Source organism: Hyperoodon ampullatus (genome assembly GCF_949752795.1).
Source record: "Hyperoodon ampullatus genome assembly, chromosome: 10".
In the NCBI taxonomy this organism is placed as follows: Eukaryota; Metazoa; Chordata; class Mammalia; order Artiodactyla; family Ziphiidae; genus Hyperoodon; species Hyperoodon ampullatus.
In genome coordinates this window covers 56,942,697-56,961,139 of record NC_136923.1, presented here as the reverse complement: position 1 = coordinate 56,961,139, position 18,443 = coordinate 56,942,697, and the positions used below count along the sequence as shown (strand labels likewise).

Genomic DNA, 18,443 nt, shown 5'->3' with positions numbered 1-18,443 from the left:
AGAATGTTCCATGAGCACTTGAGAAAAATGTGTATTCTGTTGTTTTTGGATGGAATGTCCTATAAATATCAAGTCAGTCTTGTTTAATGTATCATTTAAAGCTTGTGTTTCCTTATTTATTTTCATTTTGGATGATCTGTCCATTGGTGAAAGTGGGGTGTTGAAGTCCCCTACTATGAGTGTGTTACTGTCGATTTCCTCTTTTATGGCTGTTAGTATTTGCCTTATGCATTGAGGTGCTCCTATGTTGGGTGCATAAATATTTACAATTGTTATATCTTCTTCTTGGATCGATCCCTTTATCATTATGTAGTGTCCTTCTTTGTCTCTTCTAGTAGTCTTTATTTTAAAGTCTATTTTGTCTGATATGAGAATTGCTACTGCAGCTTTCTTTTGGTTTCCTTTTGCATGGAATATCTTTTTCCGTCCCCTTACTTTCAATCTGTATGTGTCTGTAGGTCTGAAGTGGGTCTCTTGTAGACAGCATATATATGGCTCTTGTTTTTGTATCCATTCAGCCAATCTGTGTCTTTTGGTGGGAGCATTTACTCCATTTACATTTAAGGTAATTATCGATACGTATGTTCCTATTCCCATTTTCTTAATTGTTCTGGGTCCATTAATGTAGGTCTTTTCCTTCTGTTGTGTTTCTTGCCTAGAGAAGTTCCTTTAGCATTTGTTGTAAAGCTGGTTTGGTTGTGCTGAACTCTCTCAGCTTTTGCTTGTCTGTAAAGATTTTCACTTCTCCAACAAATCTGAATGAGATCCTTGCTGGGTAGAGTAATCTTGGTTGTGGTTTTTTTCTCCTTCATCACTTTGAATATGTTCTGCCACTCCCTTCTGGCTTGTAGAGTTTCTGCTGAGAGATCAGCTGTTAACCTGATGGGGATTCCCTTGTGTGTTATTTGTTGTTTTGCCCTTGCTGCTTTTAATATGTTTTCTTTGTGTTTAATTTTTGACACTTTGATTAATATGTGTCTTGGTGTATTTCTCCTTGGATTTATTCTGTATGGGACTCTCTGTGCCTCCTGGACTTGATTAACTATTTCCTTTCCCATATTAGGGAAGTTTTCAACTATAATCTCTTCAAGTATTTTCTCAGTCCCTTTCTTTTTCTCTTCTTCTTCTGGAACCCCTATGATTCGAATGTTGGTGCGTTTAATGTTGTCCCAGAGGTCTCTGAGACTGTCCTCAGTTCTTTTCATTCTTTTTTCTTTATTCTGCTCTGCAGCAGTTATTTCCACTATTTTGTCTTCCACGTCACTTATCCGTTCTTCTGCCTCAGTTATTCTGCTGTTGATCCCATCTAGAGTATTTTTAATTTCATTTACTGTGTTTCTAATCATTGCTTCATTCATCTTTAGTTCTTCTAGGTCCTTGTTAACTGTTTCTTCCACTTTGTCTATTCTATTTCCAAGATTTTGGATCATCTTTACTATCATTATTCTGAATTCTTTTTTAGGTAGACTGCCTATTTCCTCTTCATTTGTTAGGTCTGGTGGGTTTTATCTTGCTCCTTCACCTGCTGTGTGTTTTTCTGTCTTCTCATTTTGCTTAACTTACTGTATTTGGGGTCTCCTTTTTGCAGGCTGCAGGTTTGTAGTTCCCGTTGTTTTTGGTGTCTGTCCCCAGTGGCTAAGGTTGTTTCAGTGGGTTGTGTAGGCTTCCTGTTGGAGGGGACTGCTGCCTGTGTTCTGGTGGATGAGGCTCGATCTTGTCTTTCTGGTGGACAGCTCCACGTCTGGTGGTGTGTTTTGTGGTGTCTGTGGCCTTATTATATTTTTAGGCAGCCTCCCTAGTATTTGCTCATTTACTCAAGTAAGCTGAAACCTTATGCCCACAAAAAATTCTGCACACGGATGCTTACAGCAGCTTTATTAATAATCGCCAAAACATGGAAGCAACCAGGATATCCTTCAGTGGGTGAATGGATAAATGAACTGTGGTACACACAAACAATAGAATATAATTCAGTGCTTAAAAAAGAGTTATAAAGACATGGGGAAACATAAATGCATATTACTAAATGCATATTGCTAATGGGTGGTTTTGTGTTCCTGTCTTGCTAGTTGCTTGGCATAGGGTGACCAGCACTGTAGCTTGCTGGTCGTTGAGTGAAGCTGGGTGCTGGTGTTGAGATGGAGATCTCTGGGAGATTTTCGCCATTTGATATTATGTGGAGCTGGGAGGTCTCTTGTGGACCAGTGTCCTGAAGGTGGCTCTCCCACCTCAGAGGCACAGCTCTGACTCCTGGCTGCAGCACCAAGAGCCTTTCATTCACCCGGCTCAGAATAAAAGGGAGAAAAAGTAGAAAGAAAGAATTAGTAGAAGAAGAAAGAAGGAAAGAAAAGAAAGAAAGAAAGAAAGAAAAAGAAAGTGGAAGGAAGGAAGGAAGGAAAGAAGGGAGGGATGGAGGGAGGGAGGAAGGAGGGAAGGTAGGAAAAAGAGAAAGAGAGAAGATGAAGTAAATATAATAAAGTATGATAAAATATAATAGCATTATTAAAATTAAAAAAATTTTTTTTAATTTTTTTAAAAATTAAAGAAAAAGTATGGACGGATAGAACCCTGGGACAAATGGTGGAAGCAAAGCTATAGAGACAAAATCTCACACAGAAGCATACACATGCACATTCACAAAAAGAGAAAAAGGGGGAAAAATCGTAAATCTTGCTCTCATAGTCCACCTCCTCAATTTGGGATAATTCGTTGTAAAAAGAGGAAAAGGGGAAAATATCATAAATCTTGTTCTCAAAGTCCACCTCCTCAATTTGGGATGATTCGCTGTCTGTTTATGTATTCCACAGATGCAGGGTACATCAGATTGATTGTGGAGTTTTAATCTGCTGCTCCTGAGACTGCTGGGAGAGATTTCCCTTTCTCTTCTTTATTCTCACAGCTCCCGGGTCTCAGCTTTGGATTTGGCCCCACCTCTGCGTGTAGGTCGCCGGAGGGCGTCTGTTCTTTGCTCAGATAGGACGGGTTTAAAGGAGCAGCTGCTTCGGGGACTCTGGCTCACTCAGGCCGGGGGAAGGGAGGGGTACGGAGTGCGGGACGAGCCTGCGGCGGAAGAGGCCGGCTTGATGTTGCACCAGCCTGAGGTGCGCCATGCTCTCTCCCAGGGAAGCCGTCTCTGGATCCCGGGACCCCAGCAGTGGCAGGCTGCACAGGCTCTCCGGAGGGGGGTCGTGGACAGTGCCCTGTGCTCGCACACAGGCTTCTTGGCGGCGGCAGCAGCAGCCCCAGCAACCCACGCCCGTCTCTGGGCTCCGCGCTGTTAGCCGCGGCTCGCGCCCGTCTCTGGAGCTCCTTTAAGCAGCGCTCTTAATCCCCTCTCCTCGCGCACCAGGAAACAAAGAGGGAAGAAAAAGTCTCTTGCCTCTTCAGCAGGTCCAGACTTTTTCCAGGACTGCCTCCCGGCTAGCCGTGGTACACTAACCCCTTCAGGCTGTGTTCACACCGCCAACCCCAGTCCTCTCCCTGCGCTCCAACCGAAACCCGATACCCAAGCCTCAGCTCCTAGCCCCGCCCGCCCCGGCGGCGGAGCAGACAAGCCTCTGGGGCTGGTGAGTGCCGGTCGGCACCGATCCTCTGTGCGGGGATCTCTCCGCTTTGCCCTCCGCACCCCTGTTGCTGTGCTCTCCTCTGCTACTCCGAAGCTTCCCCCTCCGCCACCCGCAGTCTCCGCCCGCGAAGGGGCTTCTGGTGTGTGGAAACCGTTCCTCCTTCACGGCTCCCTCCCACTGGTGCAGGTCCCGTCCCTATCATTTTGTCTCTGTTTATTCTTTTTTCTTTTGCCCTACCCAGATATGTTGGGAGTTTCTTGCCTTTTGGGAGGTCTGAGGTCTTCTGCCAGCGTTCAGTAGGTGTTCTGTAGGAGTTGTTCCACGTGTAGATGAATTTCTGGTGTATCTGTGGGGAGGAAGGTGATCTCCGTGTCTTACTCTTCCGCCATCTTCCCCCAAGTCCGCCTGTAGGTGTATTCTTGATGTACTTGTGAGGAACGACGAATTCCATGTCCTCGTATTCCACCGTCTTGACTCCTCTACTGTTCTTTTTACTGTCACCATAGTTTTGCCTTTTCTAGAATGTGATATAGTTGGAATCATATGGTATGTAGCTTTTCAAATTGGCTTTTTTCACTTAGTAATATGCATTTATGTTTCCCCATGTCTTTATAACTCTTTTTTAAGCACTGAATTATATTCTATTGTTTGTGTACACCACAGTTCATTTATCCATTCACCCACTGAAGGATATCCTGGTTGCTTCCATGTTTTGGCGATTATTAATAAAGCTGCTGTAAGCATCCGTGTGCAGGATTTTTTGTGGGCATGTTTTCAGCTTACTTGAGTAAATGAGCAAATACTAGGGAGTGCGGTTGCTGGATTACATAGTAAGAATATGTTTAGTGTTGTAAGAAACTGTCAAAGTATCTTCCAAAGTGGCTGTACCATTTTGCATTCCCACCAGGAATAAATGAGAATTCCTGTTGCTCCACATCCTTGATGTGGGTCATTCTAATAGGTGTGTAGAGGTATCTTATTGTTTTAATTGCAGTTCTCTAATGACATGTGATGATGAATATCCTTTCATATACTTATTGGCCATCTTTGAGTCTTCTTTTGTGAGTTGTCTGTTTATTGCTCATTTTGTAATCCAGTTCATTTTCTTATTCCTTTATCAGATATGTATTTTGTAAATATTTTCTCTCACTCTGTGGATTGTCTTATTCTCTTGAGAGTGTTCTTTGTGGAATATAAGTTTTTAATTTTAATGAAATCCAGCTTATCAGTTACTTCTTTCATGCATCTTGCCTTTGGTATTATATCTAAAAAGTTATCAGCATGTCCAAAATCATCTAGATTTTCTCCTATGTTACTCTCTAGGAGTTTTATAGTTTTGCATTTTACATTTAGATGTGTGGTCTATTTTGAGTTAATTTTTGTGAAAGGTGTAAGGTCTGTGTCTAGATTCTTTGTGTATGTGTGTGTGTGTGCACGCCATGTGGATATTTAGTTGTTCCGACATCATTTGTTGAAAACATTAGCTTTTCTCCATTATATTGTCTTTGCTCCTTTGTCAAAGATCAGTTGACTTTATTTGTTGGGTCTGTTTCTGGGCTCTGTATTCTGTTCCATTGGTCTATTTTTATTATTTTCCCAATATTATACTGTCTTGATCATTGTAGCTTTTTAGTAAGTCTTGAAGTCAGGTAGGATCAGTTCTTCAACTTTGCCCTTCAATATTGTGTTAGCTTTTCTGGGTCTTTGTCTCTCCATAAAAACTTTAGAATCAGCTTGATATCTGCAAAATAACTTGTTGAGATTTTGATTGAGATTGCCTTGAATCTATAGATCAAGTTTGGAAGAACAGAGATCTTGACAATATTGAGTTTTCCTATCCATGAACATGGAATCTCTCTCCATTTATTTAGATCTTCTTTCATTTTTTATCAGAGTTTTATAGCTTCCCTGGTATAGATCTTGTCCATATTTTGTTAGATTTATGGCTAAGTATTTCATTTTGGGGGCTGTCTACATAAATGATAATGTGTTTTCAATTTCAAATTCCACTTGTTCATTGCTGGTAAATAGGAAAACAATTGATTTTTGTGTTAATATTAACCTTGTATCCTGCAACTTTGCTCTAATCACTTATTTCTTTCAGGAGTATTTTCCTTGATTCTTTTGGATTTTCTACTTAGATGATCATGTTATGTGCAAACAAAGATAGTTTTATTTATTTCTTCTCAACTTGTATCTTTTATTTCTTTTATTGTCCTATTTCATTAGTTAGGAGTTCCAGTACAATATTGAAAGGAGTGGTGAGGAGGGAATGTCTTTGACTTGCTCCTGATCTTAGTGGGAAAGCTTTGCATTTCTCACCATTAAGGATGATGTTAGCTGTAGATTTTTTGTAGATTCTCCTCAAATTGAGGAAGTTTCCCTCTATTCCTAGTTTGCTGTGAGTTTTTATCATGAATGGGTGTTGTATTTTGTCAAGTGCTTTATCTGCTTCTATTGATACGATCATGTGACTTTTCTTCTTTAGCCTATTGATGTCATGGATTACATTAATTGATTTTGAATGTTGAACCAGCCTCGTATACCTGGAATAAATCTCACTTGATTGTGGTATGTAATTCTTTTTTATACATTGGTGGATTTGGTTTGCTAATAGTTTGTTGAGGATTTTTGCATCTATGTTCATGAGAAATATTGATTGTGGTTTTCATGTAATGTCTTTATTTGGTTTGGGTATTTCAGGTGATACTGGCTTCATTGAATGAATTAGGAAATATTCTGTTCGCTTCTATCTTCTGAAGGAGTTTATAGAGAATGGGTATAGTTCCTTCCTTAAATGTTTGGTAGAATTCACCAGAGAACTCACCTGGGCTTGATGCTTTCTGTTTTGGAAGTTTATTATATTGATTCAATTTTTAAACAGATACATGCTCTTCAGATTGTCTGTTTCTCCTGTGTGACTTTTGGCAGATTGTGTTTTTCAAGGAATTTGTCCATTTCATCTAGGTTATCAAATTTGTGGGCATGGAGTTATTCATAACATTTATTTATTATCCTTTTAAAGTCCATGGGAGCTGTAATGATGCCCTCTCTTTCATTTTTTGTCACTAGTATTTCTGTTTTCTCTTTTCTTAGTTATCCTAGCTAGAGGCTTACTGATTTTATTGATTTTTCAAAGAAACAGCTTTTGGTTTTATTAATATTCTCTATTGACTTCCTATTTCCAATTTCATTTGTTTCTCCTCTAATTTTTATTTCTTTTCTCATGTTTACTTTAGATTTAACTGGCTCTTCTTTTTCTAGCTTCCTAAGGTGGAAGCTTAGCATACTGGTTTTAGATCTCTGGTCTTTCATAATATATGCATTTAATGCTATAAATTCCCCTCTAAACACTGCTTTCATTGTATCTCACAAATTTTGATAAGCCATATTTATTTTTTCATCTCATTCAAAATATTTTAAAATTTCTTTTGAGATTTTTTGTGACCCATATGTTATTTAGAAATGTGTTGTTAAAGCTCCAAGTATTTTGGGATCTTCCAGTTATCCTTCTGTTTTTGATTTCTACTTTTATTCCATTGTGATATGAGAGCAGATTATTGGATTGGTCAAAAAGTTCGTTCAGGTTTTTCCGAAACATCTTACAGAAAAACCCGAGTGAACTTTTTGGCCAACCCTATATGATATCTATTTCTTTAACTTTTTAAGGTATGTTTTGTGGCCCAGAATGTAGTCTATCATGGTGAATGTTCCAAGCAAGCTTGAGAAGAATGTGTATCTGCTGTTGTTAAATGAAGTAGTCTATAGTCTGTTCTGCCTTTTGTAGTGTTAATTGAGCACTTCATATAATTCTGTTTTCTCTCCTTTCTTAGCATATCAATTATTCTTTCTTTTTAATTTTTCTAGTGGTTTTCCTACAGTTTGCAATATTCATTTACAGTTATCCAAGTCCACTTTCAAATAACACTTTATAACTTCATGAGTAATGAATGTACCTTATATTAACAAAAATTTCCTGATTTCTCTTCTGTCCATTGTATCATTGTTGTCATTCATTTCGTACATACACACACACACACACACACACACACACACACATAATATATAATTGAATATATTGTTGCTATCATTTTGAACAAAGTATTTTCTGTTAGATACATTAAGAATGAGAAAAATAAAAGTTTTTACCTTTACTTAGTCATTCTCTGCTGCTTTTCCTTTATGTAGATCCAAATTTCTGGTTTATACCATTTTCTATCTCTTTTATAACTTTTTTAATAGATTTATTTATTTTTATTTATTTATTTTTGGCTGTGTTGGGTCTTCATTTCTGCTCGTGGGCATTCTCTAGTTGTGGTGAGCAGGAGCTACTCTTAGTTGCGGTGCATGGGCTTCTCATTGCAGTGACTTCTCTTGTTGCAGAGCATGGACTCTAGGCACACAGGCTCTAGAGTGCAGGCTCAGTAGTTGTGGTGGATGGGCTTAGTTGCTCCACGGCATGTGAGATCTTCCCAGACCAGGGCTCAAACCCGTGTCCCCTGCATTGGCAGGCAGATTCTTAACCACTGCACCACCAGGGAAGTCCCTCTATCTCTCTTTTAACATTTCTTGTAAGGCAGGACTTCTAGCAATAAATTCCCCCAATTTTTCTTCGTCTCACAATTTGTATATTCCTTTACTTTTTTTTTTGCTGTACGCAGGCCTCTCACTGTTGTGGCCTCTCCCGTTGCGGAGCACAGGCTCCGGGCGCGCAGGCTCAGCAGCCATGGCTCACGGGCCCAGCCACTCCATGGCATGTGGGATCTTCCCGGACCGGGGCACGAACCCGTGTCCCCTGCATCAGCAGGTGGACTCTCAACCACTGCGCCACCAGGGAATCCCTATTTCTTTACTTTTGAAGAATAATTTTACAGGGTAGAGAATTCTAATTTTGTGGGGGGTTTTCCCTCAACACTTTAAATATTTCACTCCACTCTCCTCTCACTTGCACGGTTTCTGAGAGGAATTGGATGAAATTCTTATCTTCCCTCCTTTATAGGTAAGGAGCAAAGATAAGAATTTCCCCTCTCTGGCTTCTTTCAAGAAGTTTCTTTATTTTTGATTTTCTGCAGTTTAAATAGGACATGCCTAAGTGTAGTTTTTATTGGCATTTGTCCTGCTTGGTGTTCTCTGAGCTTCCTGGGGCTATGGTTTGGTGTCTGACATTAATTTGGGGAAATTGTCAGTCATTATTAATTCAAATATTTCTTCTGTCCCTTTCTCTCTCTCTTTTCCTTCTGGTATTCCCATTACACGCATGTTACACTTTTGTAGTTGTCCCATAGAGCTTGGGTATTCTGTTCAGTTTTTTTTTTTTCAGTCTTTTTTCTCTTTGCTTTATCAGTTTTAGAAGTTTCTATTGATGTATCCTCAAGGTCAGAGAGTCTTTTCTCAGCTGTGTCCAGTCTACTGATGAGCCCATCAAAGGCATTCTTCGTTTCTGTTACAGTGTTTTGATCTCTAGTATTTCTTTTTTATTATTTCTTAGAATTTCTATATCTCTGCTTACATTGCACACCTGTTCTTGCAAGTTGTCTGCTTTTAACGTTAGAGCCCTTGGTATATTAACTGTAGTTGTTTTAAATTCACAGTCTGATAATTCCAACATCTATGCCATATCTGGGTCTGCTTACAGTGGTTGCTCTGTCACTTCAAACTGTGATTTCCCTTTTAGTATGCCTTGTAATTTTTTGTGGAAAGGTGAGTATGATGTACTAGGTAAAAAGAATTGTGGTAAAGAGGACTTTACTAGTGCAGTGGTAAGGTGTGTGGGGTTGGGGAGGCATTTTGTAGTCCTGTGATTAGGTCTCAGTCCTGGGCTTTGAGTTTCATGAGTGCTTCTCATTTTTTTTTTTACCGCTTAGGTGGTCCATGATGGCTAAAGGGGGCTGGAGTTGGAATTCCCTTCCCCCACATGGAAGGCTACAGCAGACTGGATTTGGGCATTTCCCTTCCCCCAGACTGATTAGGCTCTGAAAAAAACCCAGTAGGTTAGGTTCTGGTAAAATAGTTTCTCTTGAGGGCAGGTGTTGTTAGAAGAATTGAAAGCTCTGGCATATTTCAGAACCGTTACTTTTTTCCTCCCACTGCCTGAAGCACAGGGAATAATTTTCCCAGTTGGCACTGTGAGAACTTGATGGAGTTCCTGGAGGTAAATTCACCAAAGTACATCTCCCTCCCCCAGGACTGGATCCCTCTGGGGTTTTTCTCTCTCAGGCTTGTTCACACTGAGCCTCCAGCACTTCGTGAATTTCAGTTCCTATTTCCCTCCCAGGCATTGGCTCTTGGTGAGGTTTCAACTCCAGTAAATTGTGGTTCTTTTAATTTGCCAGTAAGCAATTTGTCTCTCCAAATTTGGGGGCAGTGGTTTGCCCTGTGAACTCACTCCCTGAGGGATCTAAGAAGAGTTATTGATTTTCATTCTGTTCATCTTTTTACTTGTTGTTAGGACGGAGTGGTGACTTCTAAGCTCTTTACTGACAGACAAGAAACTGGACTGTCCTTTCTGTTTTTAAGAAAATGCTCTCAGCTGTCATGTTTAAAGAACATACTGACAGTTTTTCTGAGGCCATGAATGGACAAGCTTTAGAAAAATTATTTAAAGAAGAGAAGCCATTGATTTATATTAATATTTGTACCCCTCTCTAATATGGTTGTAAATAAAAATTTTTAACATCTGTTATGAGTCATGAGGCATAACCATCTCTACTCATTTGGAACATTTTCATTTTCTACCTGCAGCTTCTCTTTTATACTTTAAAAATATGATTTGGATGTAGCTCAGAAGAGGCCCTTTTAATTATCCAAATCTACATTTCCTGTTAACTACTTTTCACTCTGTGTGTGAGGGTCCTTACATGCAGAGATTTCTGAAGGGAGGAAATTAAACTTTTCTCACTAGGGAGAATGCAGCTCTTGGAAAGTAGTTAATGCTGCTGAAGTTGAACATGGACCTACTGTTACTATCAGAGAAACCACTAGTTATTGTTTTGTTTTTAAGTATTACATTAAAATTTCCCTTTGGCATTTGAAATTAGAGTGGTTCTCTTGCACTGGAAGATGATTCTGCAACTTTTGAGCATAAAATGTTCCTTGAACAACAGTTTGGATATTTCTGTTCCCAATTCATCTCCCTACTGGAAATTTTACATAAGAATGACTTACGTTCTGAGGAGAAACATAAATTTCTATTCTGTTATCATTAACTCTCAATATATGATCAGGGTCCTTTGGATCCAATTTTAGTTTCTGTGTTTCTTTTTGTGCAGTTTTAGCTATTCGTACAGATTAATATTTCATTGTGATTTTTATTGTTATCAGAGGTCTTCAAAAGGACAGGGAGAAAAAAATTTTTAGATACAACAAAACTTATTCTATCTTGTAACTGCTATCAGGTTTCACTGGGCCACAATCTTATTTTTTCCTCTCTTTTGAAACATTTTGCTACTTTATCATTACTCATCAATTATTCCCAACTATGTTTGAAAGACAAATAATTATTTAAATGGAATAATGATGGAATCACTTAAAAAGAGACAATAGTGAAATATATCATCAATGAACTATTTTTCCTAGTACTACAAGGAGGTCTCTCTCTTTCTCTAACACACATACCAATTAGCTAAATGGAAGAGAACATTTTTGATTATCTAAAATCCACCAGACATTGTTTTAGGAGCTTTATTTATATAGATTATATTATTTAAATCTCACAGTATACCAGTATATTACTCCTGGGTTATCAGTAAAGAAACTGAAGGTCTGAGAACATACAGTGTTTTATATTTTACACTGTCTAGTATAGTAACTTATGCCTTGTAAATATTCTATGTATTTCAATTAATAAATTATACTAATTTGTTCAGGTACAGTATATATTTCAGATCCATATAATATTTTGAATAAAATACATATATATTTAATTAAGTATAAAAAATTGAGCACCTATGCATATGAAAAATGGTCCCTGCCTTGAGGCACATCTTAGCCTTGCAGAGTGCTTACACATATATAGAAGTAACCATAATATCAGTACAAGTTAGAAAGTTCTGTGGCCTAAGGTGACTATGGATTTGCAAAAGAGGTGGGAATTTCTCCTAGTTGAAGAATCATCTGTGTCGGTAGATGGTCTTGTACATTCATCAGTAGGGAAAAAGTGTACTCCAGAAGAAGGGATTATTTCAAGCACACAGCTGAGCACAGGAAAAAGGACAGTTTACATGTGGCCAGCCAGTTGTAGGTATAAATATAATAACCTGCTCCTCTAGATTTCTATGTTTTATGAAAAATAGTTTTTTTACTACAAAATTTGCTTTTAGATAGCAAGCATTTACTTTCTCTTATATTCATGGGTATTTATCCTTTTTGTTTGTTTTACATGTTCATTGTGAATTATAATTCTATATTGATAAATTAAATTTCTATGCATTTTTCTTTAATGTTAAATGTAACCCTAAAACTTTACAATTAATGTCCATAGCTCTTTCCATTTTTCATTACCACAATATTAAGGTTTCTAAAACATATCTATGAATAAATATTTACATATAGTCTATTCAATAATGGAATTCCAGATTGAACATTTTTTAAAAATCCAACAGTTGTGCCAATGATTTTTACTAATATACACACATACATACTTTTGCTCATATCAAAATGATATCTTGAAATAATTTTCTATACAGTTGACCCTTGAACAACATGGGTTGGAACTGTGTGAGTCCACTTACACGCAGATTTCAACGAATTCACTTAATAAATATATGGAAAATTTTGGGAAGATTTGTGACAACTTGAAAAAATTCACAGATGAACTGCATAGCCTAGAAATATTGAAAAAATTAAGAAAAAGGTATGTCATGAATGATTAAAATATATGTAGATACTAGTCTATTTTATCATTTACTACCATGAAATATGCACAAATCTGTTATAAAAAGTTAAAATTTATCAAAATGTATGCAAACACAGGTTGTATGTGGAACCATTCATAGTCGAGAGAAATGTAAACAAGCATAAAAATGCAGTATTAAACCATGATTGCATAAAGATAACTGTGATACACACTGTACTACGGTAATACTTTCCTAGCCATCTCCTGCTGCTGTAGCAGTGAGCCCAAATGTAGTGCACATCTGCTTAAAACGCTGTGACACCAGTCACCTCTGCACGAGCACTTCGTCTTTCCACTAAGTTGCATATCACAGTAGAAAGTTCTTTCTCGTGGTTCTCATGTACTTGGTTGGCCAAAAAGTTCGTTCGGTTTTAAGTAACAATAAAAGACGCGTTTTTCATTTTTACCAAGAATTTTATTGAACAATGTATTCACTAACTGAACGAATTTTTTGGCCAGCCCAATATTTTCCATAATATTTAGTGCAATACCATAAACCCTGAATAACACCATGGGACCCACAAAGTGCCACTCGTGATGTTGGAAGTGCTCCCAAGAAATAAGTCATGCTTGGTGTGTACCATAGATTGAGGTCTGCAGCTGAAGTTGCCACCATTTCAAGATGGATGAATCCAACCATTGTTTAAAAATAAAAAAAGAGAAGGAAAGGAAATTTGTGAAGCCATCACTGTGGTTACACCAGCATGTGCAAAAACCTTGCACTTTTTGTGCAGTACCTTTTTATCTTGAAGTTGTGGCCTTAATGTGGGTGCAGGTTTGCTATCAGAAGGACATACATTAGACTCTAATATGATTCAAGAAAAAGTGAGGTCATTATTTGACAACTTAAAGCAAATGGAAGGTGAAGGATCTAAAGTTGGAGAATTTAATGCCTGCAAAGGATGGTTTGATAATTTTAGAAAGAGGTTTGACTTAAATGTCAAGATAACAGGAGAAGCAGCTTCTGCTGACCAAGAGGCAGGAGACAAGTTCCCAGACACCATTAAATCACTGAGGAGAAAGGATGTCTGCCTGAACAGATTTTTAATGCAAACAAAAGTGCATTCTGGAAAAAAATGCCACGGAGGGTATTTGTTAGTAAGCAAAAGAAGCTAGTATCAGGATTTAAAGCAGGAAGGAATAGGCTAACTGTATGATTTTGTGCAAATGCAGTTGGGTTTATGATCAGGACTGCCCTTATCCATAAAGCTGCAAACCCATAAGACTTGAAGGGAAAAGATAAACAGCAGCTGCCAGTCTTTTGGTTGTACTACAAGAAGAAGGCCTGGATGACAAGAAGCCTTTCCCCCCACCCCCCCGCCCCAGTACGCGGGCCTCTCCCATTGCGGAGCACAGGCTCCGGACGCGCAGGCTCAGCAGCCATGGCTCACGGGCCTAGCTGCTCTGCGGCATGTGGGATCTTCCCGGACCGGGGCACGAACCCATGTCCCCTGCATCGGCAGGCGGACTGTCAACCACTGCGCCAGGGAAGCCCGATAAGAAGCCTTTTTCTGGATTGGTTTCATCTGTGCTTTGTCCCTGAAGTCAGGAAGCACTTTGCCAGGAAGGGACTGCCTTTTAAAGTTCTTCTGATATTAGACAATACCCCTGGCCACCCAAAACCCCATGAGTTCAACACTGAAGGCGTCAAAGTGGCCTACTTGTCCCCCAAACACAACGTCTCTAATTCAGGGGGTCATAAGGACCTTGTAAGGCTCATTACTCACAGTGCTCTATGGAAGGAATTGTCAGCACTGTGGAAGAGAATACTGATAGAACGTCGTGAAAGTCTGGAAGGATTATACCATTGAAGATGCCATTGTTGTTATAGAAAAAGTTGTGAAAGCCATCAAGCCTGAAACAATAAATCCCTGCTGAAGAAGACTGTGACCAGATGTTGTGCATGACTTCACAGGATTTACGATGGAGCCAGTCAAGGAAATCATGAAAGAGATTGTAGATAAGGCAAAAAGGGTGGGGGGCGAAGAGTTTCAAGATATGGATCTTGGAGAAATTCAAGAGCTAAGAGACACCACACCAGAGGAATTAACAGATGAGTGCTTCTGAACCAGGGCTAGATGAGGAAGAGGATGTAGAAGAAGCAGTGCCAGAAAACAAATTGACATCAGACAAGCTGGCAGAAGGTTTCCGAATATTCAAGACGGGTTTTGACTTTTTATGACATGGACTCTTCTATGATATGGGCTAAAGCAAAACAACAGGAACCCTTCTACGATACAGGCACTGAAACTAAAGCAAACGGTGGAAGGGTTGGTACCATATAGAAACATTTTTGGAGAAATGAAAAAGCAAAAAAAGCAGACAGAAATTAATATGTACTTCTGTAAAGCTACACCAAATGTGCCTGCCTCTCCTGTCTCCCCTTCCATCTCCTCCACTTTGTCTGCCTCTGCCACCCCTGAGACAGCAAGTCCAACCCCTCCTTCTCGTCCTTCTCCTCGGCCTAGTCAGCGTGAAGTTGACGAGGCTGAAGACCTTTATGATGATCCACTTCTACTCAATCAATAGTAAATAATCATCTTGACATACAGTTAATAAACTTATCTGTTGTGTATTATGAGAGTATCTTCGTGTGAAAATCGAATACCTGTATGGCAAGTACTGTATGAGACTTTTTGTGTCCTCATCAGCACCCAAGCATTCGTCATGTAGAACATTGTGTGCAAGGTGTGTATTGAAGTGGATAGCCTAACCTTATATAGGCATAAGGTGAGTGATATTTAACATAAAAGTAATAACATGTTAGTTTTCTTACTATCTTATAACTTTGCTTTCAAAGAATTATATTACCATCCAGTATGTCTCACTTTCTCTCTCTCATAATTGGAGATACTGCATATCAACCTATCATCACAGGTAAGGGGTTTTTAACAAAATGTAACAGTGTTTCCCATCCTGTCTTATGAGTATGACTGTACTACTCTATGCCATAAAAATGTGATAACCATTTATTCATTAGTGTATAGGAAAGGCTACTGTGAAACAATCATATCTATTGCACTAGGCAACCATAAGGCAGTCATGTTGCTGTTTCTTTGTTAAACATGAATTTCTTTTTCACATTATCTTTTAATTTTTGATGTCTAGTGTTATTAATACATATGACATCTACAGTGTTTTGTATCATAGAAGACATTATTGCTGTAGGTACCGACAGGCAGATGATTCATCTTGCAAACAGATAACTTACAGCACTGATATATACAGTACAGTACTGTAAATGTTTTTTCTCTTACTATTTGCTTAATAACATTTTCTTTTCTCTGGCTTACTTTATTGTAAGAATACAGTGTATAATACATATAACATACAAAATATGTGTTACTCGACTGTTTATGTTATCACTAAGGCTTCCATTCAACAGTAGGCTATTGTTAAGTTTTAGGGTAGTCAAAAATTATATGTGGATTTTTCACTGTGCAAGGGGTCGGCACTTTTAATCCACATGTTGTTCAAAGGTCATCTGTTCTCTATTTGATTAGACTCTTCATTCTGTCTGAGTCTTTCTCTGATGCACTGTTGGCAGCTCAGGGACCCCAGATGGAGGCAGCAGGCATAAAGCTTAGGGACTTGTAGTTGAATGGATCTGCCCCCACTGCATGACCTCATGCTGTGAAGTGCGGATGGAGTACGCCTCTTTTAAAACTATCACGGGGATTAAATAAGATATTGTCTCTATGAAGTCTTTATTACGTGTCTGGCTGGTAGTATAGGGTTGGCCAAAAAGTTCATTAGAGTTTTTTCAAACTTTTTGGCCAGCCCAATAGATGTACACGTAGAGGTAGCTGGGATTTAATTCCAGATCCTACATACTCTAGAGCACATAAGCTGACCAGAGTCTAGAAATGAGAGACACTAGATGCTAGCTGGTGGACATCCAACCAGCCATCAGATTTAAGGGAGGAGGTTTGTCAAATAAGTATACCAATCCCTGATGTTATTACTTTTGGATTACTTCGTTTTACTCAACTCTGGGAGCTGAGTTTGTTAGCATTTTGATCAAAAGAACCACTGAAAACACATATCATGGTATGAGAAAGTAGAAAATTCTAACTGTGTAATGTTGCATTTATTTGAACAGGAGTGTAGTTCACTTTTTTGAAGCATCCATACCTTATTATCTTACAGGCAAATCCAAAGCAGATGGCAGAGTTGCTGTGGTGGCCAAGAAAAGGGTAAGATCATGTTTTATTAAATCAAATATACAGACTTCAAATTCAATCTGATTAACACTATTTTTAAAAGAAAATTAAATTAATATTTTAAATCAAAATGACATATAATCAAATTTTTCTTCTAAATGTTAATTGACACTAGGAATTTAATATTTATGGTTACTTGTATCAATGTTATAAAATTATCAAATATTAGAATAATGGAAAATATTGTAAGTTAACAAATAAACAATTGCTTTTATTTGTACATACTCTCATATACTAAAATATTTTTAATATGTCATGTTATTATAATGTATGCAATCTTCATAGAAAATTCAAATAATTAAAATTCACAGCTTAATATGGACTTTACCTTAAAGTTAAGTAGAGAACAATATCAGACATCTGTATGAATCCTTTTAATGAAAATTTATAAAGTTAATAGCATTTTAAAAGAATTTTTAAATTTTAACATGTCGTTCTATACATTGTGTGTGGAGATATGTTTAACTCTAGTTACTGTCAAAACTGTGATTGGGGTAGGTTGAGCCTTGACAGTCTTCTTAAGTGACAGTATTCTCGAATAGTAGTTTCTCTCCTTGTGTCCACCACTACCAATGCTTTTCCCACTCCCTTGCCAGCTTTAGATATCACCAATTTTTACATATTTGCCAATATTTGAAAGGAGAAAAATATGCCATTGTTATTTCAATCTGCTGTTATTTATTCTTTTATTTTAGTGAGGTTGAGCATTTTTCATGTATTTATTGGACATATTTCTTCTGAAAACTGCCTATGCATATCCTTGCCCATTTCTTCCATGGGCTTTTTTTTACTTTGATTGATTGATTTATAGGTTGAACTGCTTCTTTGGATCTTCATTTCCTTATGAAGGCTCCCCTGTCACATAAAACTTACCTTAGATAAATCTGTATGCTTTTCTCTTTTTAATCTATCTTTTGTTACAGGGGCCCCAACCGAGAGCTTAGAAGATAGAGGAAAAAGACATTTTTCCTCCCCTACACTAAAACCATTTAAATCCGAATACCGTTTATTGACTAATAAATAATCTTTCCCTTCCTTACTTTACTGTTTTTCTTTTGTTATCTTCTTTATAGTATATAGTATACCTTCTTCATAACATAACATACGGCATTTAACATGTCAAAATATCTGTTTCTATATCACGTATCTAGTCTTAAAAATAATTCTAAATTGCTGTAATTATTGTTTCTCTATCTTTTCTTTAATGTGTGGATTGGTGATCCTTCATTACCCTACTTTTTCAAAAATTGTTTTCATAGTTCTTGCATGTTTAGTTTTTCCGATAGTATGTATGTATGTATATTATGATGAATTGACATTTTAAAAACCCTTTCTGTTTGGGGAGGGACTGTCCCTCCCAAGACTAGCCAGTTCTTCTAGATGGCACAGGGTACATCTTTCATATGCACCAACTAATTCCAAACCCACATCACCCAACTACCTTCTTATCAAATTCTGAAATACCAAGCCAGTATTGCCCCTGCCCTAAATTATCCCAGGCCCAGGTTCCAGCCAATGGAGACCACCCCTCTAGACCAAAGCCTTCCAGAATTATTCAAAGTAGCCAGTCCTAAACTGTTTACCCTACCCTACCTTTCCTTTCCCATGGAAACCTCAATAAAGGCACAATTTAAATAGTTTTAACAACACACAGATGAACTTTAGAAATATTTAGTTAAGTCTCCCAAGAAAAATTCTGTTGAGGTGATGATTGGTATTGTAGAAAATCTGTATTAATTTGGAGAGAAATTACATGTTTAT

The 18,443-nt window shown here is 38.0% G+C and overlaps 1 protein-coding gene across 2 annotated transcripts in view; it reads left to right on the top strand.

Annotated features, from left to right (window-relative positions):
• ZCWPW2 (zinc finger CW-type and PWWP domain containing 2) overlaps positions 1-18,443 on the top strand; it is a gene marked incomplete at both ends in the record, with an annotated part of 92,531 nt that overhangs the window by 53,765 nt on the left and 20,323 nt on the right. For both annotated transcript variants that reach the window (XM_079713518.1, XM_079713519.1), the window contains one exon: positions 16,609-16,655. In XM_079713518.1, the coding sequence (XP_079569644.1) occupies positions 16,609-16,655 (47 nt within the window). The remainder of the gene's footprint in view (positions 1-16,608; positions 16,656-18,443) is intronic.